The sequence below is a fragment of the Lipophrys pholis genome (assembly GCF_963383615.2).
Source record: "Lipophrys pholis genome assembly, chromosome: 21".
NCBI classification, from domain to species: Eukaryota; Metazoa; Chordata; class Actinopteri; order Blenniiformes; family Blenniidae; genus Lipophrys; species Lipophrys pholis.
Window position 1 is genome coordinate 16,451,744 of NC_137649.1, and position 26,405 is coordinate 16,478,148.

The window sequence follows — 26,405 nt, forward strand, 5'->3', positions numbered from 1 at the left end:
CTTAGCACATGTTATTACCAAGCATAAACGGCCTGTAATAAACATGTCTGACTTCATCTGACTTTATTCTCAGAATTCAGAGAATAAACTCAGAAAAGAAAACTTTTTCAAACACTATTTTTTCTTTTTTCCTTTTTTTGGAATACACGTGCATTAACATTTATTGGCACATTATCAACTATGTCACGAATAAATTGTTAAAGTATTATTTTCCATACCTCAACGGAAATCCAGCAAAATCTCCGAAAGAAGAGTAACACAGAAAGAGATTCAGTTTTGAGGGCAGAAAGAAGATAAACCAGCCAGGTGAGCTGCCACTGGGTTTCCACGTGCCTATTTGTTTACACTGAACATTACGGTAAAGCAGCAGGAAGAAGTTAGTTTGGATAAAGAATTTCAAAATAACACAAGATTGCGTTTAGATTTGTGGATAGATGGATGGATGGATGGATTGGGGAAGAAAGACCAGGAAAGAAAACAAAAAATTAGAGAAAGGTTGGGGGGGTTAATCTTGGTGTCATATAAACATTGGATTTGAACCATGAACCTTAACGGGCTCTGGGCTTGAAATGACAGCGCTACGAACGAGGTTCGTTAGGCATGCGAGAATAAGACAAACAGAAGAAATAAAAAAAATTTAAAAAAAAGAATGTCATTGCCAAAAGATAGTTGTTATTCCAGCTGGATTCGTATGAGAGCCTGTCATGTAAATTTACCATCATCTTTGAGCAAAATTAGTATTTTGAATTCATGTGTGGGCTTATAGCACCATCTAGTGAGATCGAAGCCCAACAGCAATCTACAAGATCGCTGAAAGATTTCATACACACTTCACAATTTCTTAACAATAACAGTGTTTAATGGATTTCAATGACAGAATTTGCTAAAAATTAAAAATTAAAAAAAAATTAAAAAAAACACCTTCTGTATAACTTATTTCATTTGTCCACACTGTTTTTTCATCAACTGATTAAAGAAATTGAAGGAACAGTAATTAAAACACAAAAGACAAACACATTCTCTTTGCAGTACCAAAGTGATTTTATTGGGTTTGTTTACAACAAAGAAGACGCATCAAGAGAACTGAATGAACTCTTGATCACGTTCACAGTTGAGGCAAAATGAAACTACCTTAGGCCATCTTGACTCTTTCATGGAAAGAATAAACAGATAATCAAACCAATATATAGAAATCGTTGCTCATATATCATACTAAAGCCCCACTGTTATGCTACTTTGCCTGCTTCCAATCACAATATGCATGCTGTTTTATTTAGCAGGTCAGAATTATAACAGTCCCTGCTCCTATACTGTGTATGAATTCATATTATAGGACATGAAGATCCCTTTTGAGTGTCTGTCTGATAGGAAAGCTCAAACGTACCCACTAATACTCTGACCAATTGTTCTCTCTAAGGCATATACTGTTACACTCGGTCATATAAGTGTATGCTACAATTGCTCAACAGTATTCGTCAGTCTATTATAAAATATCCAGCAAACTCTAACTGTGATAGATAAATTAGATATTTTACAAAGCTACCACAGAAACTTTTATTCTCACACAATGTGTATGGCGGTTTGGATGAAAACAAACAAACAAAAAAGGATACATAACTCCATATTTCTTTTTTAATAATTATGGCCATTAAAATGTGCTTCTTTTTGTTCTCTTTCAGATTTTTCCTTAACAATGAACATTTCTTTCAAAGTCTTTAGAATAATATATGTTGAGGTGAGGAAGCTTCGTGGATTGCTGTGCACTGTTGTACATTTTAATGTACTATATAACCAACACCGACATGATTTCTTTTAAAGAGTATCATATCACACACACACACACACACACACACACACACACACACACACACACACACACACACACACACACACACACACACACACACACACACACACACACACACACACACACACACACACACACACACACACACACACACACACACTCTCTGCTGTATAATAAAACTAGGTTGCATGTATATCGAGTTGCTTTTGCATCATGTCCAAGTCTTTAAAAAATTCAGAGTAAAAAAATAAATCTATGTCGAGGATTTTGGCACAAGTCTAAATAACTTGCTCTCTTTGTGTCTGCTCAGCTGAAGTGAAATGCAGGATGCAGCCATCAGGATAAATAGAAAAACACTCTTTCGTACATATCATATATGCTAAGCTGCCTGAATAAATTACTATCGCTTTTCGTGTACATACATTTCGCCCGATGCCCACAGAGGCCATCTATTGATAAAAGTGCGCTTACATTGTGCATTAAGACGAATCACAGCCGATTGGTCTACTCGGGGTGACTCTTTGATGTGCACTAAAAAGTGCTCCATCTTCTAGAAACATCTGCAGTATTATACCAGATGCAGGTCACCATCGGATCTTTGTAACATCTGGAACACGTCACCAGTCAGTCAGTGCTCGTCCTGCAGCTCAGCAGGCCACGGGTAGTCAGCTGCCGGGGCTTGAAGTGTGTGGAGGGGGAGTTCCGTGATGCTCCACACGGGGGAGCTGCTCCCTCCAATAGGTGAAGTGGCTGTACGTGTCTGAGCAGGGGAAGTCTGAGGAGGACGCTCTCATCTTCAGGGGGAACACGTGGTCCACCACCTCGCCCAAGCGTACATAGCTGAGGACAATATTAGAGAGGAGGCTGTTATAGCGAGGGGGCAATGGTTAAAACGAGAGCAAAAAGCTTTCATCAGGAGTTCGTTTTGTTTTTTTCACTCATCCCAGAACAGATACGAGGTCAAAACTTACGATGAGATGTTGGTTTTGGCGTGTTCCTGCACCAGCTCGCCTTTGGGGTTCACTGTGAAGATCCTGTTCAGTGGCACGCCGACTTCTTTATAGGAATACACATCCTGCGGACAGAAAAAGATAAAGTGAGTTTTAAAAACGTAAAATTAGAAGGGAAAAGTACACATCTTTACATGTTTTGTATTGGAGAAAGATATCAGCGAGCAGTTTATGCGGACGTACCGTTGGTCTGTTGCCAAACGCTGCATAGAACGGCTGCGTGTTGGGGTAGAAGAGGTTCTTGATGTCGTTGAGACACTCCACCTTAAACTTCTCCGGCTTTTTCTCAATAACCTCCCTGGAAACCCAAAAGTAATTTCACCCATTTATTCTGGCACTTGTGCTGATTTGAGGAGGTTATGTGCAGGAGGATGAAATACCTGTGCAGAGCTGAGAAGAGACTGCTGGGGCTCAGGAGGACGGGGCCCATAGGAAGCATGGTCCCTTGCTCATTGACCCAGTTGAGGTAACCTCGGGTCATGTCGGCCATGCCGATGGCCCGAGCTGAACAGTACAGGAACTTGTAGCCGTTCCTAATGGGAGAGAACGCGGGGGAAGGGGACGTTGACGACGTCACCATCTTGTGGTAATCGCAACTCGCCGTCACAAATAGAATAGATTTGTGTTCGTTGGGGTTCTTACTGGCTGACTTTATGGTAGAGGTGTGCAATTCCCTGATGCGTCCAGTCTTTCCCCAGTGTGGGCAGGATGTGACCCAGCGTGTCTGATCTGGAATCAAGTGATACAGGGACTCCAGTGTCAGAAACCACAGAAAAATGTTCTTACACAAAATTCAACAGTATTTTCTATTTGGGCTCAAAAGAGATTTAATGCCTGATTAATTGGACTGGTCTGACCACCTGCTGCCTCTTTATTACTATTATCATACATAGAAAGCACACATTTATTCTGGAGAAGGAAACGGTAAATTGACTGCTAATCAAAAGTGAATAAATGAATTATACTGATGTGAGGAGATTATTTCTTCTTGAGAAAAAAAAAAAAAGTCATTAAAAAGTCATTCAGGCCCGAGATGTACAGCATACAGATGAGGTACACCCGCTGTACTTTCACTTCACGTCAGTTTATATATGTAGTGGGAGTACGACCATCTCGTGTAACACACCGGGTGATAGTTCCATCGATGTCGGAGATGACGATCTTGTCGTCCCAGTTCCAGAGGTAGATGGTGCCCTGACAGCGGCAGGTTCCCTGGTACTGCGTGGTCACACTGAACACCACATCATTCGGACCATCCAGCAACTGAAGGGACGCCTGTAAAGAAGAGGAAGCAGCACGGAGAACCGTCCTTTAACCGGCTTCAAATCACTGGCTTGTTCTACCGCGTCCAAACTCTCGTCCTCACCAGCTGCTCTGACGTGAGCCGCAGTGTTTTCTTATAAGACACGCCTCCTGACGGGAGTCCGGGCTCAGGATGCATGGAGGAGGAGCTTTGATTCGCCGCCCTGTGGTCTTCGTCACTGGAAGACGACTCTTCCTTGTGTCTGTCGGCAGACAGATGAATGGACTGTTAAAGGTTGAAAGACATACATTAAATAATGAGTATCAGGTTGTTTGCAGAGACGTCACCTGATTGACATTTTCTCCAGCTGTTCAGCGGAGCCACAGGCGCCATGCTCCGACTCGGAATCCTACAAGAGGAGGTTCACACTCGTTTAGTCAGCACTTTGCATAAGAAGATAGTATTTTTTCTGAAATCTCCGCGTTCGGCGAGCTGAGCGCCAACCACAGAAATCCAGCACGGGTTACCATTTTGGTGCTGTTGTTTCTTCCTCTCCAGGAGAACCACCACCTCCCTCCTTTCTTCGGCATCTTCTCCTTCATGATGTTCTCCACTGCGGCCTGAAGCAGAACACACACAACCCGGACACAACGCAAAGCTGATAAAAAACGCACTTAAAAAACAAAAGAACAAACAAACAAAGAAGGACAGAAACACTAAAAGAACGAATTTTGTGTCTGAAATGGAGAAACTGAAGAGGATGACAGACAGAAGATACTGGGAACACGAACGAGAGGGAAAAAGCAGATGAAGGGAATGCGAGACGAGAAAACAAGAACGCTGAAAATAGACTTGACATACAGAACTGTAACTGAAGACGCCCGTCAGACAACACAGAAGGAACTCTAAAGTCGAGTGAATATAATCAAGGCACGAAAACTGGTGGATGACGAATGGAGATGGATGAGGACAGAGGGAGTGACAAAATATGAGGAGGAGAAAACACAGAAGGATAACATTTAACCTGAGAGCCAAATTCAGTGGATGTTTGTCACACAACACGACCCTTGCCCTGATTCACAGCGAGTAAACATCATGCCGGTTTATAGATCACGCACAGCAGAGGTGATACACTACGATGTCAAAAGAATTACAGAGACGAGAAGCAGTGCAGATTTTGTCCAGCAGGGGGCATGTACTCGTGAAACACGAGCAGTGTACAGCGTCATCAGTATGTATGCCATGTGTGTATCTTGTTTACCATAGGCAGAGGTTTCTGGAAGGCCTGCATAGCCAGCACAAGAGGAGCCGCACTGCTCCAATTATAGTATCTGAAGAAAACAACAAAATAGAGTTTTATTAGCTGTGAAAATACAGAAAAAAAAAAAAACTCAAATATGTTGGCAGAAATCAAAATGTTGCTGTTTTTGTTAGTGTGTAAAATATAGTTGTTGTTTTTTGTTTTTTTTTACTCCAGGCAGTGAGAATGCCTTACTTTGAGCCGATTTTAACAACCAAGTTGGGGTCATCGATGATTGAGGGGTTCTCTATGAACTGTGGGTAGGAGATGATCTTCTCAAAAAACTGCTCTATAAAAGGAAAAACACACACAAACACACAATGAGTTTAACCAGCTCACTCCATCCTGAGCAAAGTGTAACTTGGGAGTCATTTTGCACCTTTAGTGATCTCCCTGTTTTCTGTGAGTCCTCCACACAGCGATATGGCGATAGACGGCAGGTCAGACATGTTGTCACAGTAGCTGTCCACGCCACTGTCTCCGCCGGAGCTGACCGATTGTGGAGACAAGCTGGTGCCGTGCAGACCCGGGTCAGAGAGGCTCCGCACTGCTGCACCACCGTCACTACGCGGGACGAGGGAAAGTTGTGTGAAACAGACCTTTTGCCACAGCTCGACGGGATTTTGGATCCTTTGCTTCCAGTTGAATACCTCTTGGGGAAATAAAGCGCTGCTACTTCAGGTTCAAGCTCTGTGATGTCATCAAGGTAAACTCCGTCAGAACCAAGATGGCGGCTTCTTTTGTCTGCAGGGAGGGGAAAAAAAAGTTCCGATTAGTTTATTCTAAAAAAAAAATTATCTGATATCTGAAGAGGGAAAAAGAGTTTGAAATTTGTACTTTTTTTTTTTTTTTTTTTTTTAGTATAACAGTTCTCACCCTTCTTTTTGGACGGAGAGTCTGTCTTGCCTTGTGGACGAGGCATCATATCCTCCATGTCAGCCATCATTCGAGCCGCTGCACTGCCAGCTGCTGTGACCTGCGTCTCTGAAGTTACCGTCGAACACTCCATCGCCGTGGACTCCATCCCGACTGCCGTCTCCTGTGTGGCTACCGTTTCCTCTGGCATCAGCAGCTGGAGTGCTGAGATTTCAGAGCAGGGTGCATTTTGTTCCGACGGCTCGTGGGTGATCACACGGAAGTGTGTGTTCTCAGACACGGGGATGGATAGTGGACTAAGTGGCGCTGTCTCATGCTTCAATTGGAGGAAGGATGGCTAGAACAAAGTGAAGAAGAGGGGATGATGTGAGCAAAAATACAACATTGACCAGCACAAAAACAGCATAAAAGGGAAATGACTGTACCGTGGCGGCCTGTGGCAGCTCTCCCCAGGCCCAGTGCATGGCTGGATTCTGATTATCTGCATCTGATGGCTTGATGATTAGTTCAGAGTCACTCTTGGGAGAGGTGGGACGAGAGTTTGCGGGGCTGAAAGAAGAGACGGCAACTGAAAGTCATGTACGAGTATAAATACATTATAGCATGAAGTTGTGCGTGGCAGTTAAATGATGTGGGCACCTCTGAATGGGGCTCCACTCCCCGTCTGAACGAGTGTAGATACCAGCCTGAGCAAAAGAACCACTGGTTGAATTGGCGGTTGTCTCCTCTCTCAAGACGTCTCTAGATGAGGATCTGCAAAAGACACATACAGACGAAGCATATCTTAACGACTCAGTTAACCTTGTAGTCGGTGGAATAACAGCAGTGTGTACAATGAGCGTTTATGGTTTTGACTGCAGGGAATCATTCCTTCATAACACTATTACTACTACACAACCACCTTGTTTATACAATATTGATACCTGCTAAGCTCGCGGTAGCCCTTTATGAATGTACTGCAACACCCCCGTGTTGCTTTACACTGCAGCACATGCAGCAGAGCTTAGACGTAGTGTGAATTCAATGCACGTGCAGGGATGAAAATAAATCCGTCATGGGACATGAATCTGGCGCGGCAGCTGTATGCATTTACAAAACAGCCTTCACACCCAGTAACGTATAGCTGCAGGCGCAAATTTCATATGAAGCGGGATTTGGAACCGTTTTGCACTTGTGCCAAGTTACATTGTGGCCGACGGGAGCAAACACGCAGTCCTTCAGAAAGTGCCGGCAGGACATTTCCTGTGGAATCACACAGCAGATTTTGTCGTCCTTGTGGTCTTAAGCACCGTTGATGTATCACTGTCACAACTGCATGCCTCTGCTGCGTTTATTCCTGCCTGACAGACTCCCGTTTCACTGCAGCTGCTCTCAAATCTTCAGTTTCACGTGAATCTGTCCCCTGTGTGTTTACACCTCGTGTGTATTTCATTTCCCTTCAGTGATCGCCGTTGTTTCTTACCTGTTCTCCCTTTCCATCCCTTCATCTGAGCTGATGTCGATGGTGAACATGTCTTCATCTGCGGAGTAGTCCCCGCTCTCCTCCCTCCTCATGCTGTCCGCCCGGGATTTCCTCCTCCTCTTCCTCCTCTTCTTTACCATCACACTGCTGTTTTCGCCATTGCTCCCCATGGAGCCCAGGGTCTGTACGGGAGGCCCGGAGCTCTTCCCCATCAGAGAGGAGCTCATCAGGGTGATGCCGTCCGACAAGATGGGAGAGGTGGCCAAGTAGGAGGGAACAACTTCCTATTATAAAAAAAATAAAAAATGGAATAAAACAATAAATGTTAAAACAGTTAAATGACGAGGGAAAAGTTTGCTACTTAAACACTCCATCCAGACAATAAAGTTTGTAAAGTTTACAAATAATTCCCACTAAATCGTAGTTCTAATATTAATGATATGGATTAGGTGAAAGTTGAACAGCCACTGCCAAAGAAAACATAAACAGAATCTTCTGTGGAAAAAAAAAAAAGGTTCTCTCCTTCTAGGAAAGAAAAAACCCTTTCTAGGAAGGCCTCCAGCTTTCAGCGTGGGGGAGAGAAAAAGTCTGAGAGCGTATGCAGATGTTTAGAAAGAAAGAACGGGAAGAAGAAAAAAAAAAGACTGATGTGTAACCGTATGACTTGTGGGTTTGACAATAGAGCCTCACGTTTTCCCCCCATGTGCCAAGAAAATGAGTTCCGAGGCACAACGCTCCTCCCCTGCTCGCTGCTCCAGTCCTGGGAATCTGACACCGCTCTGGGGAATATAAATCACCCACTTCTCTGGTTGGAGACGGCCCACAGCCTCAGTACTTTACAGCGTGTTTATACGTCTGGGCCGCGTGCATTCTACTGTGTGGGCAATTGTTAAAAATAACACTTAGCTTTCCCGCCCAAAAAATATCTTTGGATAAAAACTGCTTTCTCTAGAAACTTTTAATCTCATCTGCTTCATAGACACAAACCTGAAATAACACTTGGAAGAATTAAACTTCTAGCATGTGAGCTCCTCGTTTAGGGACACCGAACAAGTCAGAATACTTATGTGTACACTGGACTCCATACAGAAAATTTTATTTTTAACATAAAAGGTTCATCCTCATTGTAAGCGCTCTGGTTTGAATGTAGGTCGGCATGCCTGCTTTAGTAAATACTGCCTTTGGGGCACACGGTCCACGATTTACAGAAGGCGGCTGTTCGACAAGGAAAGGAAAGAAATTCCTTGCTGCTTTGCCAACTCTGCACACAGCGTGACCCTGTCCAAACTCCCATGACTACGTGTAAGGAAGCAGATGGTGAGGATACTCCTTTCGGGTGTAAACATGGGCGTGTCTACATCACCGGGGAGGAGAATCGTGTGTTTTGGTTTGAATCGCTGAGGCAGTTTAAAAGGGGTTCCGAGTGGCTGTACGTGTAACGACTTGTCTCGCCGCTTCAGTTCATCCAAAACGTCTGGACCCGGTGACGTGGATCCAAATGAAAACAGTTTGACCAGTCTGAGTTTCCACACCCAACCGCACACAGAACATGAATATTCACGATTACTACCTGATCATTTTGTGTTTCTTGCACAAAGAATGCTTCTCCGTTGTCGCCCAGCTTCATGTGCAGCTCCACCGGTTCTCCATTGATTTCCATGTCCACCTGGTTAAAGAACAGAACACAACTGAACAAACCAAAAGAAAGAAGTCCTTCCATTGACACAGGTCGATCATCACACTATCGTCTCCTTACCACTTTCTCCCTGGACCGGAGGACACCCATCTTGCCAAAGCGGACATGGAAAGGTGAGCACTGCAGGGATCCATCAGGCTGCCGCACTACAATGACGTCAATGCAACCAGAAAGCGTGGCGGGATTGAGGCCCCGGTACAGCTCTTTGACCTGGACAAACACCTGTCCTGCCAACTGACCCACGTAGTTCATGGTCTGGCGGGTCTGCGGGAGTGAAAAGTGATAAAGACGACATGAGGACAAGGAAGAAATGTTTGGAAACAAAATCAAAGCTAATATCATAAAGTAAGCTTTTACAGCACTACTTAAAAGGCTTATGTGGTGGTTCTTTAAATAGACAACAGCAGAAATATTCATGCCTCGAGTCCCAGTTTAAGTCTTGAGGCGTTTATTCCCTGGCATCTACTGTGGAATCCTTCCGTGTGTCAATCAAAGCAGGGCTGATGTAACTCTCCTTCTGAGGAGATGGAGCAAAGTCATCCCAGAGCTCAGGTCTGAAATCAGTTTTCTTCGAGGCTATGAGACGAAAGAGAAAGTGGAGGCTGCTTCCTCTTCAGTCCTCTTTTCATTTCTCCTGTGAAGGCGTGTGGCCTTCATACTGCAGAAGAACCTGCCACAAATTTGACCTGCCTGCCCGTGTCACTCTGTCCTGGCATGTCTGGAAACCCTACCCGACTGTTTTGCGCTCACACCGGAGGGTCAAAGGACAGACTAAGTTTGTTTGGTCTGTACATCTCTAGCAAAGGTGACATGATAACCTTCAGCGGCAGTGAGCAGCTGAGCTTAATTACACAGTCATGAGATCGTGTGGTTTCAGCTGTACAGTAACAACTGTTGGAATTCAGTGCTCCTTAATGTAAAGATCACAAAACAACACTAAGAGATTTTCAGATACAATTCTACCTCAAAAACAACATGGATGTAGTACCCAAGAGAAAAAAAAAAAAAGTCAGAACATAGCTGACATAGGGTTGTCTCTTCGGCCACCAGATGCTTAACACATTATTTAGAGTCCCGATGCAAACATCAGTGGCCTTTTGTCTGGCTCTCAAGCCTCCTTGGAGCTGACTACTGAAAAACAAGAAGGGAACTGACCTTGAGACATTTGGCACCGGGCCCCTAAACTATTGCAGCACCAGAAAAGATAGGGTTGGAACAATGCCAACAAGTAACCCCCCCCCTTCCTTCCATCCCCCTTTGAGCACATGGCCCCGAGAGAAGGAGGCCCTCAGGATGGGGGACCCTACTTTTAGAGCAGCAGATGAATCTGAGGAGGCATGACCTTACCCTGTAATTAATTATTAAATGATTTTTTTTGCCACACAGGCATCAAGTTGCAATGCTGCAAGCAGGCAAGGACCGATTCACTCAAGAGGAGGGCGTTCAGCTTGAAATGCTGCAGAGCAACTTCCTCCAAAAATAGACTGCCTGGTTTTTAAGAGATGAAACGAAAACAAGAACAATGTCTCAAAGCACTGTCAGCACTGTTTCACTAGAAAACAAGTTGAAGAGGATCAAACTGAAGCTCCAACCCAACCGGCAAGGCAGTGCTCATTTGTTTCATTGGTTTACAAGCTACACTTTCACATATCTCTGCAGATTGGAATCTGACAGGGCCTCTCAGCGGATAATGTGTTGAAAGTTTGCACAAAGATGCTCATTAGTCCCACATTACTGCAGAAGAGACAGCGATGCCTCACAGAGCCTGAAGCATGTGTTCATTAACCACAGGAGGGGTTCTCTGCAATGCAATTCAACACAATAAGCAGACACATGCACAGAATAAATAGGTAAACATCATGAATCTTGAGTGGAAGCAAGAGTCTACTTGTGCAGCAGCACAGTCCAATAAACTCTAAAGAAAACCGTTTATAATAAATGATACACATCAAATCAAATAATAAGAAATGAAACTCCATGTTACTGACACTCGCATCTAATCTGCGGCAGTTTTCTCAATTCCAGAGGTAAATAAACTGACTCAGACACCCTGGCAGAGCAGTGGAAAATGTTACAGATAAATCATTAACAATCATCGGGGCTCAGTACACATCATCCTGACGGTGATGGAGGAACGACAGAGTGTCACATCATCACACAGCAATATGCAACTATGAAAACATACCTCTTACAGCTGACTATGCTGGCAACCTTCACCACCGCAGTGAGAGAGGCTCTTTCCTGAATGACAGAGATGAATGACAGCACCGGCCGACATTACAGGAGTCCCTCCTTCACATCCGACACAGACCGTCTGACTCCTAGAACTCCCCCCCGAGCCGCTCGTATTGACTTCCAGGGAGCAGACAGACGCACTATTTCAGTCGAGGCGACGCTCCCATGGCTCTCTCACTGCCACGGGGCTGACGTCATGCCCTGTTGTCCAATCAGCGTCGAGCTGTGGCGTTACTAAACTCATCGTGTCGTCTGCCACTTTGGCAACGAAAACTAACAAAACACTGGAAGCGCTTGTTTCCTTTAAAATTTGATTTAAAAAAAAAAAAAAAAAAAAAAGTGACAAGCTGATGCCACATTGTACATTTTAATGGCGCGTTACATCATTGAGTGATACACAGTAGCGCGTGAGTGCGTCCAGCAGCTGTGACGGCGGGACGTCAGCGTTTTGAAGAAGTCACCGAGTCAGCCTGCTGCAGTGAGCTGATCTTTCTGACCAATCACAGCGCGGCCTCGGAGCACATGCCATGTTGGCTGACTGAAGTCAGAGACCCGCCACCGACCACCGGGAGGATGCGGTGTCGTCTTCCTCTGCTTCTCAACATCACTGAGCCCAAATGTGTCGTTGCGGTGTTGTTCAGCTGTCTGTACGCTGCACGCAGAGTCAAACAAGATGACGTTATTGCGACAGAGACCCTCTGTTTTGCTTCTTTGTGGGGTCATGAGAGGACCACCACACTGGTGGGCTCATATGTTCCATGTTGGCGCCAAACATACACAGGATGTCACTCATGTTATATATATGCTTTGAATCATGTGTAAGGTTACAATACGCTCTCCATCCTTTTCTCTCCTTTTGTCCCGAACAGCAGAAAGCCGCCATCACCGAGTCTGATTCTGCAAAAAGAATTTGTTCCTTCCATCACTTAACTTTCTCTGTAAAAGTGCCTTGAGATTATTTGGCACTGGAGAAATTAAAATAAATTGAAATGCATTAAAGTTAGAGGTCGTGGCTATGCGTGATTCATGTGTGACGTATGCTTGTGAGTAAGAAAAAGGAAACCTCTGAAACGAGATCTCTTTCTCTTCATGCATGTTGTTCCAGCACCCGTTCAAATAATTGGTGGAGTTCAACAGCCTCACTCACGTGCAGCTATTTTCCAACCAGGCCGGTACTTTTCAAAAAAAGTGTGCTTGCGCTCAAATTGTATTTCCACACTTGTGAGGTCGTCTTTCTGGGCAAAACCACAAAAGGGAAAATGAAGGATTTTTTCCATCAAAGCCAACAAACCTTCTCCTGTGTACAGTTAAACTTCAAGTATTACAATGAATGAACGGTTGATAAGTTGGTAACTTTTTGTCATCCTCCATTGTCACAAACAACCAGTGTTTTTTTGGTTGTTTTTTTTTCATGCAACCTGCAGCTTGTCAAGTATGACTGTTTTGTCTCTTTTTCCTACCGAACAGGTTCCACAAGGGGAAGCATTCCTTTTTCTCTACACGTTCCCCATAAACAGTGATAAAAGAAACATTTTCTTTCACGATGTGACTCCTTCTAACAGATGATTTTCACTAAGTGCAAGTTCAAAAAAACTAACAAAAAAAGACAAATTAATAACGTGACTCAACTGTTTCTGTAATTGAAACCTCTGCCCCACCTAGAACTCTCTCTGTCACTTGTAAGAGTAGAAGCACATTTCAGAATATCTTCACAAACAAATGCAAAAAAATTAATAAGTTAGATGTAAATGAGAATTCTTCAAAGTATGAATAATGAAAAACAACAATTGTATCAACTTTGGCAGCAAGAAACGCCTCTAAAATATATATATCTTCGAACCACAAAGAAGCTGGTTTTAAAGGGAAGTTGGATTGGGACTCATTGATGACTTATTTGAAACAGTGCTCCTTTTTTTGTTTGTCTTGGTACTCTTCACTTTTTCTCAATCCTTTGATAAAATCAGTGCCTCGAAAAAAGTCAGCGAAACAGCTTCACCGCAGGAAGGAATGTTCATTACTACTTCTTAGATGTGAAACTGTTATTGAAACAAGAACGCACCAACCATTGTTTCAACCCGAGGACCTAAATGTGTCCAGTCTCTCTCTCTATCAACTTTTCTAACTTCATGAAACATTTTCAGCAGCTGCAGCAGGGACTTTTTTTGACATTGTTGGCGTTTCAAATTGCAGTCACAGCAATACTGATGATCATACACAGCTTCATTGTTTTGTTAAAAAGAAGCTGAAAACAACTCCCGACTATAAACTTTAAATGATGTGCTATTTTTAGCCCTGAGGTGAACTTGATGGGTTTTGTATTTTGTAAGAAGGTCGTGGATTATCTTTTAATCCCAATGTTGGTGGTTTGATCCCTATCTCACTCTGTTCACATGTGATAGTGTCCTCAGATAAGCAACTGAACCCAAATTGCATCTTGAACGACAGTGTCAATGCGCTGAGACTGCCGAGCAATAAGTCAAGGTACTTTTACAGACTTATCAAGCAACTGCAGAAACTTATTCAGATTTACTCAACGGGTCTAATTGCATTTGTGTATTTATAATACGGTGAGTCCATATTTTTTTGTGAAAATAATTCTAATTGCCACTAAAATACAAAGCTACAACAACACCCATCTGCATACACATCATTATACTCCACTGCACAGGCATGGTCAGCCCAAAGTCGAACTTCTAAGAACTCAAGCCGACGCTTCATCCATCACCCTGTCAGTGTCACTGGGTTCTCCAAGGATATATGAGCCATACAGCTGCCTCTCACTGATAGGTTTCCAAGAACAAGCAGCTTTGCCAGGAAGGATTGGACTCAGCCGACGTGCCGTGGATCGAGAATCATGTCACTGGCATGATAGCCGATTAATTTCTAGCATGTTGTATGACCAGTTTGGTCAATGCCAAAAGGCCACCAGAAGCCAGTTACTAGCTGATAATCTCCTTAACCAACTCAACAGCATTCACAAGAACGCTGATGTGCATTCCCACAAACACTACAGAAGTCGGTCTGTGAATATAAGTTATATATAAGTTTTTCTCTCTGCTTTGGGGGGGATGATGTTTCAGCTTCTGCTCTAACCACCACAGTTCTCTACACACAGGCTCTTTATCAGCTGATTGATTCCCATGCGTCCCTCACCACTCTGATTCACTGTACATTCTGTAAAACAGCATCATCCAATCAACACATGACCCGCTAAGTTTTCACCTTTATTGCATTTTTTTTTTTTTACTTTTAAACTCACACAATGGCATGAAACTGTCATCAGCTTTACTTGGTATGGGCAATCCCAGTTTGAACTTAATTAATCCTATAAAATTTGCTTCAGGTCACCACACATTAGCACTTTCACTCTGTATGAACAATTTTGACTCGGCTTTGCTGGCTGATTTGGTGAATTTCAAGGCTGCTGATTGGTTGAAGCTCTGGTCTGAGAGTCATGAGATTTTACTGAAACAATGGCTGGAATTCCACACTTTGATTCAGAGTTTAAAAAAGAAATGACACAGAGTGAGTAAGGTTGTTAGTGAATGGTTCTAATTATCTTTCAGTTATTGTTGAGTTAAAGTGGCCAAATGAAAAAGAGAGGAGAAAGACAGGCTGTGTTTAAATTGAATTAAATCAAATTACAGATGTGAAGTTGTAACTCACCTAAACTTACAAGCTGCCGTCATGTGTGAAAAACATCACTTGTTTTCACCAAATAATGTAAAAGCGCACAATCAGGAGTGGAGCAGGATGTGATAAGATCATCACCTCATTTGTCAAACTATTAGTCCTCTGAGCTTGTCACCTTTCATGCCCCTCAACAAACTCTGCTCTGAGAACCAGATATGAAGTTATGTGATGGCTTTTTTTGTTCCTATTTGAGTAGAATAAAAAAAATGTTTTTAATTTTGTGAAAAGACAAACTAATACAATCTCTTTATGAATCACATGCTTGGGATTCTTCCACACATGCACTTCATTTCTAAGTTACTTTACCCAGCTCCAGGTGGTCTCACTGGCATAGTGCTGAACTTCCTCATCAAATTCTTCTTCATCCTCTGCAGATATCATGTTTCCATAATGTGTCTGATCTCTGCTGCAGATTGTCACTGCTCCCAGGGATGTAGGTATTCTGTAGAATTTCCACAAGAACGGTTCTCGCTGGAGCGTCTTGTCTTCACTCTCAGAGCATGTCAAGCGTCTGACTGTCCAGTGCAAGTGGACGGCGTCTTACTAAATTTACCTGAGCCCCCTGGTTAGAAATCTGAGCTGGCTCAGGAGTGGTCATCACCCACCCGACCTCCTGACTCCTTAGACATATGAGGAGGGGACACAAGTCTGAATGGACATTCCCAGTAACTCTCAGTTGGACAACAAAGTGTACTGGTACAGAGAAGCCCCTGTTTTGGATTCCTGGTGGTTTTATTTGCAGCATAAATGTCCCAGTGAACAAAGACAATATGACACCAGTTGTTTTTGTTTACCCATTTAACATTCAGAGAAGACCACCTGTTGCCTGGAGTGAACTTCAAGTCTTACTTGTACCCAGGAGTCTTCCAGTGATCCCATCAAATAATATGACACTGCTGTCACTGAGGAGTCTGAACTGATGACCTTTTGGTATATATTTGATATCCCAGCTGAGTGAAGACATGTCCTTTACCACAGTCAGTTTTGGACCACAACGCCCTCCAGTGTTCAATAAAGGTCAATACACGCCTATTCACAATAATGAGGTCCGTTCAGTTGCATTTAAATACTGCATCTAAACCGAGTAAAGCCAGATATTTCATCAATAATTCATAACAAACTACAGGGAAAACTGTTTTGAAAATGTATTCGTCGGTTAACGTGATATGATATAGTTACAGACAAGTGTGGGATATTTTAGACATCGTAAAAAAATATAGATGACAAAAATTCAAGAATACTTAAAAGTCTTTCGTTTACAAATCAATTGTTTTTAATTGTTCAGTTGTAAACTGAACTCCGCCATCCGTTTACATCACATAGCTATTCTATGGCGCAATTCATTACGTCAATACATATATATAAATAAATAAATAAATAAATAGTAAAAATTATCGTAAAGCATTGTTCTACAGTGGGGTTATTTCCTGCGGTCCCTGAAGGCGGCACAGCTCTCTCTTGTGCCGTCCTCCTGGATTGACCGAGCTTTTTAATCTTTTCTATCACTATGCTATACCCGTGTGTTTCTGGCTGAAGGTATCCGGCATCTGGCGGCTTTAATGTTCCGTGCAGCTAATCTAAAAACCATCGGCAAAGCGGGAACTGGCTGGTGGGTGGTCCTAAAAGTGTTCACGTCCACTCCACTAGTGAATCAGCCGGCTGGAGAGCCGAAGCTAACTGCTAGCGACAGGCTAGGCTAGCTGCTGTGCTGCTCATCAATATACCTGCAGAACATTTGCTTCCGGTTTGTTTTTACGCTCGTTTTTGCGAGGGCAGCATTTAAAACGAACAAAGAGAGACGCGACTCTGTCCATGCTCACGGTGCATTAAGAGTTTCTGTGGACATTAGCCGAGTAGCGTGGGAGCGTTAGCATGCAATGCTATTAGAAGTTAAGTCGTCAATCAGAGCAAAGATGCGTTGTCGAAACATTTTCATTAAGATTAATACACTTAAGTATCGTGCATGGTCGTTGATGATCGGCATGAACGTCTGTTTTTATGCAGATGTGATATGTTTTGCTTTGTATTGAGTCACACAGTTAACTGCTGTTAGCCTGCTCGGCCTCAGGACGTCTTTTCTTTAGCGACTTAAGATCATTACACTCGGAATAAAGTCCGTGTTTCTGATCTGGCTGGTTGGCGGGCTGTCGTCTCCACCACCCAAACTATCCTTAAAATCATCACGATTGACATTGGTTGCACTCAGCTCTATCAGCACAATAAAGTAATAAATGTTCAATATGTGCCATAATTCAATGTGTTTATACAGAGTGCCTCGTCATAGCCACTTGTACATGGATGATGATGGCCCAACAACCTACATTGCTTCTGTTAAAGCTTTGTGAGTTGTACAAGTAAATTTAAAGCCTAAATCGGTGTTTTACATGGTAATATGACCCGTATTCCAGTCATCTGAAACCAATTAAGTAGGAACTACAGCAAAATAATACATTATTAATCTGTGATTGATGAAACTTCTTTTCTTTCACCTTTAGGCACTTTCGCCGGACAATGGACGAGCTAGTCCATGACCTGGTGTCGGCACTGGAAGAGAGCTCAGAGCAAGCTGCCCGTGGTGGTTTTGGCGATGGGGGTGACCATGCTTTAGCAGTGGGCTGCCTGCTGAAGAGACAGGCCCGGAAACGGAGGGGCAGGAAGCGGCGCTCGGACAACCCTCATCCGCCGTGGGAGACGGGCCATCTCAGCGAGGGTTCGGAGTCCAGTGTGGAGGAACATAAGGTAGGCCGGGAGCTCCAAAAGAAATCCCTGGTGGTTACAGAAGCTTGTTTTCATTTCATACATGTTTGAGAGCTTGCATGCTGCAAAAAATGCTCTGCAGTAATTCCATCTGTGACTTGAGTCCATCAAATGACATCATTCTTAAAGCTGTGTTGCACATGAAGTGTCAATCTGTTTACATCTTGGGTGCCAATGGTGAATACCAGTGTTTCACCCTGTGTTACTTCTATCCTTAACTGGCATCCTTGATTGTTTGGGTTTCTTAATTTAGCGTTGGTATTGCTGTCTGGTATTCACCACAGTGTCATGTGTTGCAGGATTACCGAGCCAGCACAGGGGGCGTCTCTGCTGCCAATAGCCATGCCCGGGACAACAGCGACTCGGATGAGCAGCTCGGCCCTAAAAGGCGAAACCCGCACACGGCTGACATCGGACGCAGCAAGCGGCCGCTTTGGCCGGACGACCTGGCTGTCTTGGGGTCAGCTGAGGGCACTCGCAGCCTCAGGCGGCGGCGTAAAGTCAAGCGCATGGCCGTAGACCCACCGGCAGAGCCGGAGCCACCCTGTTCCACCATGCTCGGGCCCCCACCCGTCCCCAAAGCCCGCATCGGAGGCAGGGCGCATAGACTGGGCGCGAGTGAGGGCAGGGTCGCCATGGAGCTGTGTGGAAGTGGTGTGGTGGGCTCAGGAGGAGGAAAGAACAGGGTGAAAAAGAGGAAACTGGCGAGCCACAGGCTGGGACTGGAGGCCGCGGACGAAGGGGTGGTGGTCGAGAGCGAAGATCCCATCTCTTCTCCCATAGAAGGCTCAAAGGACAAGATGGAGCTGGAGGAGCAAAAGGGCTCAGATGAGGACATGAGTGACAGGTGGTTAGTGTTTTGACTTTCTCTTTATGGCCTGTGATTGAAGAAGTTGCAGCTCATCTGCCTTCACTTCTGTGTTCAGTGTGTGTGAGTGTGCATCTGTATGGCAACAGGTAAGGCTGTCGAGGGCTGTTCATCAGTCATAATTTAGTGAGTTTTATACTTCGTCTATCCGCCCTCTGTTGTGTTTCATCCAGCTGAGGCTCATGGGGAGCTGGAGCTGATCCCAGCTGACTGGGTGAAGGCAGAGTACCGAGCAACTCGGGCAGGACGACAACCACACATTCTGACAAATTACAGCCACCAATTCACCTTCATAGCAGAGAGAAGACTCAGGCGTACAAGCTCACATTGATAAAAGACCCCAGGCCCAAATTTGAACCAGGGATTTTCTCACTGTGAAGCAACATAGCTAATCAGCAGTCCAATGTGAATCTTTTATGTTGGTAAATGAAATCTTAAAAATTTGCCAAAAGAACAAACCAGGAATACTCATACGTTATGGTGTCATTGCTCCTTTTAATTTTGCAAACTTTTGCAAAGATGACCTTCTTTTTCCTCTCATCAGTGAGACCAGCAGTGTGAGCAACAGCAGTGACGGAGGCCTTTATACCAATGACGAGGGGAGACAAGGTATGCAGTCAAACACGTACCTTTGAATTTCCACATGCACTTACATGGCTGTGTATCTTCATCTATCGGCACAATAATCATGGTGACACCTTTTTCTGTCTCCTTCCCAGGTGACGACGAGCAGAGCGACTGGTTCTACGAGGGCGAGCCGGGGTCCGGCTCTGCTCCAGGCGGCGCTTGTGGGATCGCCGGTGTGGTTCCCTGGTGGGAGAGGGAGACGGGCTCAGAGGAGCTGGATCTGTCGGACACGGTCTTCAACAGCATCCTCACAGGATCCTTCCCGCTCATGAGCCCCGGTGCTCAGAGAGGTACGGTACCATCCCACAGGCAGGCAAGTGAGGTCTGGGGCTTACTTTTAGAAACTTGAAGGCACAAATTTAATTTAGTTTTTGAGAGAGAATGGCTTGTAGAAATATGTTTGAATTGCATAGGTGTTGTTGCAGTCTCACCTGTGACCAGTAGGAGGCAAAAGGTTCCCACAGACATGTAGACATTTGGCATTATAGCAATAAAGTTTGTGATAATGGTGAAAATCTCTTATTTGGAGTCGCATGCAACTGACTAAATTTAAAACTCATATATACATACATAATCTACATAAACAGAAGTATTAGTTTTATGCTCATTTTATCTTTGCTAATAAGTCCTAAAAATAAAAAGATACAGTGTCTTGAAATATCAGGATCCAATGTTTTTCCACACATTTTAATTGGGGGTCATGATGAGCACCGTTACATTTTGATAAACGCTCTACAGATTTTCGTTATGAAAGTAGGAATAATTGACAAAAAAATTTATTTCAGTAATATTCAAGTGTCTTTAAGTGCGTCTGCATAAATTCTACAGTAATGCTGTTTGCTGGGCAAAATGTACCTGTGAGGATCTTGTGAGGGATAAAACGTATGAAGGGACACAGAGAAATAAAGATCTGCTGCTAGAGGAATCTTGTGATCTGGCGTCGGGTCCAGTGAGACTCCAGTTTTTACTTCATTCATATTTAAATGTAAGGCACCGCAGTTTTGTTCGGAAGCACAACATTCACAGGTCTCAGTTCGCTTGTTTGGAGAATACACTGTAAATCAGCAGCGCTCTCATTTCAACAGTTTGTCCTCGTGGGTGCAAAACTAGCCACCTGCAGTACAGTCACTGATCAGCCCAACGTGAGCGTGCCGGTAATCCTGCGCTGTGTCCTTCAGGGTTCCACGCCAGGTTGAATCGCCTCCATGCGAACCAGCAGGGGTCTGACACGGGGCTGCAGGGAAGCTCCGCTCAGGGTTTCAACGAAAGACTTGGCCGAGCAACCCAAGACCCGCACGAGTTAGTTCTTCTCTCTTTCTGAACTTTCTTTGAATTTAGGTGGCTGTTTGATTTTTTTATATTTTCTTACCCTAACTCATTTCGTTATTCTGCTCTATTATGAAGCACTTTAAAGGTTCTGTAGAAATGTTTTTTTTGAATACAGAAAAATACGTCGAGCCCCGGTTTTGGTCTGAAATCAATCCTTCTTTTGGTGTAATTAAGGTTTGGTTGATTAAAGCCAAAATAAACAGGTCTAAATGAGCAATAACTCGATATACAAACAAATAAAATGGCAGCACAGATCACCGCATGCTCTATGCATCTTATTCGACAATGGATCAAACAGACTGACTCCGTCGGTTTCGGCAGTAATATTGATTTAGTGCTTCCTCCATTGTTCCGGTTTTTGTTAGAGTGCAGACTAATCAATTAAAAGTATTAAACCGTGCCAACGTTTCTGCCGTCCAAATGTACCTGAGGTCTCCAAGAAGTCAATAAAAGTTCTTGGGTTTCTGCAAAACTTTTAGCGGTGGAACAACACGTCACTTAGAGTGAGGGACGGTGATTGATAGCCGCTCACTTCCCAGCTTTGGAGAAATGCCACGCAGTCCTCCATCGGGGTTTTAATTACACTTTTCTTATTGGGCAGGCCGTGGTTCAGCTCGGGCTCCAGGAGGGAACACGGACAGGTGAGCGCTCTGACCCAAAGTTTGAATTGATGCGATTGCCGCTTTTGTTGTTGAAATGTTTCTTCTCACCTTCGTCTCAGCTGCACTGGGACCCCCGGACAGACCGAGGGCATCGGAGGAGCTGTTCTGTGAAAACAGCCAGCAGGTGAGGACTACAGTTTTTCAGAACTGACTTCATTTAGTGTTTTAATGTGACTTTATTGGGGGGAAAAAACCCCAAAACAATGGAAGTTGAGTCACGTTGTCCGAGCCGGGGCTGACGCTGCCGTGTCTTCCTGTCATCTGGTTGTTGTCGCAGACAGACCAGCGGGCACCTTGGCTCTCTGTGTACGGGGGACGTCAAGCGGAGGCGAAAAGCAGCCCCCCTCGGTTCCACTGCACCCTCAGGTATTGGACACACTCCTCGCTACACCTAACACGCCATCTGGCACTTTTTACCAAGCGCCACTTTTATTGTATTTTTGGCTCTTGGTTGTTTTGCTCCCCGACTCGGCTGAGCTCAGTCTGCTCTCCTCACACACCTTCTGTCTCACACACACACTCGCCGCTTTTAGGCACATTGGGGGGGGGGGGGGCGGGATGGAAAGTCGGGGTGCCGCTCCACATCTTAAAAAGGGTTAATTGAGAGAACGTTGCCTCTCACCTTCATTATTTAACACGACTTTAGCTCTTTTTTTTTTTTTTTTTCCTGCGAAGCTTTGTTGGACCTCCGTCAGCTGGCTGAATCACGGCGTCACAGCGGTGGTCCGGGATTAGATACTTGTGTCACTGTCTTAAGTGAGAGATTTCCCGACTAACCAAACTTTTCAAGGAGAACCGGGTAAAGAAGCGAGGCCGACCGGCCGGCCAGACAGAGGACTGGAAAAAAAAGATATGGGATCTAAATAAAGCACACGAAAAAGAAATCTAATTGTGCCTTGTGCCGGAATGCTCATTTGTAAATCACCATCGAATCTGTTCAAACTTGCTGCGGCACATAAAAGCTCAGACTGACGGACACATCCATTACACGCATGTCTGCTGTTTGCTCCAGATGCTCTGCTCAGAAACCGCTGGGTGCATCCTGACACGTTCTCTCGAACCGACCAGCTGTCTCGGGCAGCTTCGTCCCTAATAAAGAGGATTTAGACGAGCAATAAGTAGGGCTTTGGGTCTCGCTCTCGAACTTCCAGGGAGAGAAAAGACGAAATGTCCAAAGACTGAAACGGAAGCAATGATGTTTCCTTTTACCGGGGATTTTTCCTCCTTGAGTGACTCCGGTCAGTCACCTGCTTAAGGCCCCTGCATACTCCCTTTTGAACCCATAAGAACAAGAAGAAAATTCGGCAGTGACGTCAGCCAGCAGCAGAAAAAAAAAGCTTTTTCGGCAGGACTGTTCATACTCCGATAAGAAGCTGCCGAACTCGCAGGCCATGCCCCCTCACAGCAGGCACAAGTCTGTGAAGCGGCGTTTAAACTTTTCAACTGCACAGTTTATTTCTTGCCTCCAGTGCTTTCAGAAATACATTTCTCTGAACTTTTTCAGTTATAAAAAAGTTTTTGTCCGAGCACGATGTTAGTCCAGTTTTAACTACAGGAGCTGACAGCTGTTCGTGATGCGTTCAGGTGCATCACGTCAGCCTACACGCCGACATTTTAACGAGCTGCGGCGCTCGTACAGTAGCGCTGTTACAAGCTAAATATGATTAAAATATTATCGATAGTCATGAGCGAACTAGAACACGCATGCGCAGCACACGGCAGTGCAGAAGTTTCGGCAGTGCGGCTCCTACATAGTTCGGCCAGGGCGGTTGGCACAGCCGAAACAAATTTGTTCGGCCAGAAGGAGCTGGCCGAAGGAAATTACGTCATTTTGTTCGACAGGACCCCGCACTGCCGAACTTTGTATGAAGAGGCCTTTACAGTCAAACTGAAGCCGCACCAACGTGGAGACCGAACGTCAAACCTTATTATCAAGAAAACGTCTCAGAGCCGCAATTTAGATTATTATGTGACAAACTGACACAACCACTCCCTTATTGTACCTCAGTTATCGTAGGCAGATTCCTTCATTTGGGTTACAGATGGGGGCTCAGAGGGTGGTAGGAGTAGCGGAAGACACCTCGGTGTCTACTGAGGGAACATGTTGCTCTTTCTTCTTGTGTTTTTTAAGTTCCAGTTTGAGTAATAATTTCCCTCATTTCGTCATACTGTACATATTTATGGTAGTTTCATGCAGTATTCTGTTGTTTTTTGAGCCATACAAAACACTCACTCAGCTTCTAGAAGCAGAAATCTCTGTGTTAACCGCTGATCCCTCTCCTCAGGAGTGGTCGGTGAAAACGCGCCCCCCATCGGCGACGGTAACGTGGGGAGCCGCATGCTGCAGAGCATGGGCTGGAGCCCCGGGATGGGCCTGGGTCCAGAGGGAAGGGGCATCACGGAGCCCATCCGGGCCACGCAGAGACCAAAAGGAACAGGTCTTGGCTTCAACTGACCGGCCGCGTTCAGGACGCTCCGAACTCCACGGCAGACCCGGATGAGACGCCCCCGAAAAGGAGCAACACGGACGGAAATTCTCTTCGCGTCCGGAATAATCCTGAGCATGTGAGACACAAGAAGGGAAGGAGGGAGGCTCGTCATAGCAACCGAGTCTGTGATGAAAGAAAAACTTTTCCATATTGGGGAAACTGCGAGACGCCGAGGATTTCCACACAGGCTTACCGATGTGACAGCAGTTAATGATGGAAACTAAGCAAGGGGAAAAAAAAAAAAGACAAAAGTTTTTGCAAACACGTCCTCTCCAGAACCTCCATGTTGGAGGAGATAAATAATAGTGAAGCTTCATCCCGTCTGTTACCTCAGATGTCAGAGAACTGGCTCCTGTTGATTGTAAAGTGCGAGCCGGGCTGATAGAGATGGTTTCAGTCTTTCATGTCCGACATTGCACAAGAATTTTTGAATCAAAGGTTTTAGTAGGTCAGACTCCACCGTTAATATTAGGTTCCTTTAATGTGATGCAGTTGGAAGACAGTGTATTGAGAGCTAACGGACATTTTCCCATTTTATTGTATCTTGGAAGGATTCATGCGATCACGACGGTGTTTTTCTTTTTTTTTTTTCTCTCTCCAAAAAACAAAAACTATCTTTCCATTTGATTTAACACTGTAATGCATGTACGTGCTACTGTGACTGCTCCTGCTGGTCGCTGCTCATGTTTACTCTGAAAACACACCAGGCCAGCTCTCGTTTTTCCAGTTTTACTCCGCGTCATTTCAGTTTTGTCCAACTGTAACCAGGCTCAGTGACCTAAGTCGCAGAAGATCAAGTTAATGACCCGTGATCGCAGCTTTTTACAGATTTCCTAGAAGAAAAGAAGGACAATTGTGCTCAGAACACACGTTTTAAACTAGTGAAGTTCCAGTTCCGGAAGAAACGCTGTAGAGTATGAAAAATTGTTTTGAAGACACGGCGTGGTCACTTTATACTTGTTTTTTTTTTTTTCTCTCCCCATTCACTGTATTTTGTTCACGGTTTTTAAAAAAAAACGTAACTTTATTTTGAAAGTATTCCCTCTTTACAGCGTTTTGTTCACGTCTGAATTAAAACTGTAGCACAACGCCGCCTGCCGCTCGCTGTCTGTGATCAGTTGTTGTCTCAGGACTGGACGCACCGCAGATAATAATCATTCACACATCAGAGGAAACTTATTCTCACCTGCGATCCTACGAGTCATCGTCCCGACTGGCGGCGAACGCAGCCTGAGCTGCTTCTGGTCGATAAATGTTAATAGAAAATTAAAGGCAATTCAAGTATACTTGAAATAAATTACTCCTGCATATGTTTCAATTTATTTCCTCCAATCATCAAATCTCTCGTCTGTGCCCGTTTCAGCCGCACCCCAGGCCGACTGACCTGTGATGGGGGAAAAAAGCAGCGCACAGCCTGGACGGTCCATTTTTACTTTTAATTTACCTCGATTTAACCTAGACGTCCCGTCGAGATTAAAAATCTATTTCACATCCTGGTCAAGGTAGCTGCCAAAGAAAATTGAGTTACACGGAGCAGATATATGACACAGAAAATTAACAAGAAATCAGAAAGGCAGCCAATTCAATGGAAACAGTAATTGCATTCTTTATGATACCTGTTAAATTGTGAATGGATAGGAATCTTTTCCGTGACCATGGTGCATGATGGGAGAAAATGAAGCGTTAAATATGAACACGATACACTGAGGGGAGGCTGCACGCTTTTTCAACACATTCCTACGATCAGCCACAGATTAAAAGATGGCAAGGTATTTGTTTAGTTTTTTCTCCTCTGCGGAGAATGTAAAAGCATGATGAAAGAGAAACCCAGTCTTCATTTTGAATTTCATAAGTAGATTAGATTTGTGCGTCTAAAGAAGGCTTTTCATTACGGTCAACGCTGGTGCGGGCGAACGAGAAGTCCGATCTGCTTTTACAAAGGCCGATTCAGCGTCACAAATGAACCAGGTTGTCGGAGGTGGCTGGAGAAAACTGGAGACGCCTGCGAGAGACTGTGGACGTCAGTCAGACCTCACGCCGAAAGACTTGGAATTGAAAGTAATCTTTGAACTGGATTACTTGTTTTTTCTTTTTTTTTTCCCAATTGATCTGCACTCACCCAAAAATAAAGAAGACTTGAATCATGAACATTTCTGCTGTGAGTTATTTTAGATCACAAATTCAACGTAGCCAGAGGAAACCCAGGTACACACTGGGAGAAGAACACAAAGTTCTACTGTCAAAACAATTCACTTTCTTTGTGAGTTAATTGGAAACTCTTTGTATTCTTGTTAAAAAAAAAAAGAATTAACAAAATGAGCCTGTGATGGATTTTTTTTTTTCCTTATAGA

General features: G+C 44.3%; 2 protein-coding genes across 5 annotated transcripts; one reads left to right on the forward strand and one right to left on the reverse strand.

The window, feature by feature from the left end:
* Positions 1-1,025: 1,025 nt before the first annotated feature.
* LOC308126455 (phosphatidate phosphatase LPIN1-like) lies at positions 1,026-15,858 on the reverse strand. 2 transcript variants are annotated; one of them, XM_080490860.1, is made up of 20 exons: positions 15,629-15,858; positions 9,455-9,658; positions 9,269-9,364; positions 7,699-7,982; positions 6,876-6,989; positions 6,662-6,785; positions 6,237-6,573; positions 6,011-6,104; positions 5,740-5,924; positions 5,556-5,649; positions 5,322-5,391; positions 4,588-4,680; positions 4,408-4,469; positions 4,184-4,322; positions 3,944-4,092; positions 3,460-3,546; positions 3,198-3,350; positions 3,001-3,115; positions 2,779-2,882; positions 1,026-2,647 (listed from the first exon to the last, which is right to left on the reverse strand). In XM_080490860.1, the coding sequence occupies exons 1-20, from the start codon at positions 15,701-15,703 to the stop codon at positions 2,473-2,475; spliced, it is 2,754 nt and encodes a 917-aa protein (XP_080346986.1). In that variant the 5' UTR covers positions 15,704-15,858; the 3' UTR covers positions 1,026-2,472. The 2 variants fall into 2 exon arrangements, with proteins under 2 accessions (XP_080346986.1, XP_080346987.1); XM_080490861.1 differs by lacking the exon at positions 15,629-15,858 and adding an exon at positions 11,580-11,759.
* An 875-nt stretch (positions 15,859-16,733) lies between these two features.
* gpatch2 (G patch domain containing 2) lies at positions 16,734-26,200 on the forward strand. 3 transcript variants are annotated; one of them, XM_080490863.1, is made up of 10 exons: positions 16,734-16,931; positions 17,818-18,061; positions 18,379-18,926; positions 19,492-19,556; positions 19,667-19,864; positions 20,753-20,873; positions 21,505-21,544; positions 21,625-21,689; positions 21,843-21,931; positions 23,851-26,200. In XM_080490863.1, exons 1-10 carry the CDS (start codon positions 16,882-16,884, stop codon positions 24,018-24,020), a joined length of 1,590 nt encoding a protein of 529 aa, XP_080346989.1. In that variant the 5' UTR covers positions 16,734-16,881; the 3' UTR covers positions 24,021-26,200. The 3 variants fall into 3 exon arrangements, with proteins under 3 accessions (XP_080346989.1, XP_080346988.1, XP_080346990.1); XM_080490862.1 differs by having other exon boundaries at positions 16,775-16,931; positions 18,379-18,929; positions 23,851-26,199; XM_080490864.1 differs by lacking the exon at positions 16,734-16,931 and adding an exon at positions 16,938-17,066 and having other exon boundaries at positions 23,851-26,199.
* Positions 26,201-26,405: the final 205 nt, after the last annotated feature.

Bases quoted from the DNA above. Each gene is read 5' to 3' on its own strand.
- gpatch2 (XM_080490862.1), top strand. From the start codon at position 16,882: ATGTTCCGTGCAGCTAATCTAAAAACCATCGGCAAAGCGGGAACTGGC. The intron at 18,930-19,491 runs GTTAGTGTTTTG...TCCTCTCATCAG, and splicing joins GAGGACATGAGTGACAGGTG to TGAGACCAGCAGTGTGAGCA. The intron at 19,865-20,752 runs GTACGGTACCAT...TGTGTCCTTCAG, and splicing joins GAGCCCCGGTGCTCAGAGAG to GGTTCCACGCCAGGTTGAAT.
- LOC308126455 (XM_080490860.1), bottom strand. From the start codon at position 15,703: ATGATATCTGCAGAGGATGAAGAAGAATTTGATGAGGAAGTTCAGCAC. The intron at 4,093-4,183 runs GTGAGGACGAGA...TCTTCTTTACAG, and splicing joins GGCTCACGTCAGAGCAGCTG to GCGTCCCTTCAGTTGCTGGA. The intron at 3,116-3,197 runs GTATTTCATCCT...TTGGGTTTCCAG, and splicing joins CTCTTCTCAGCTCTGCACAG to GGAGGTTATTGAGAAAAAGC.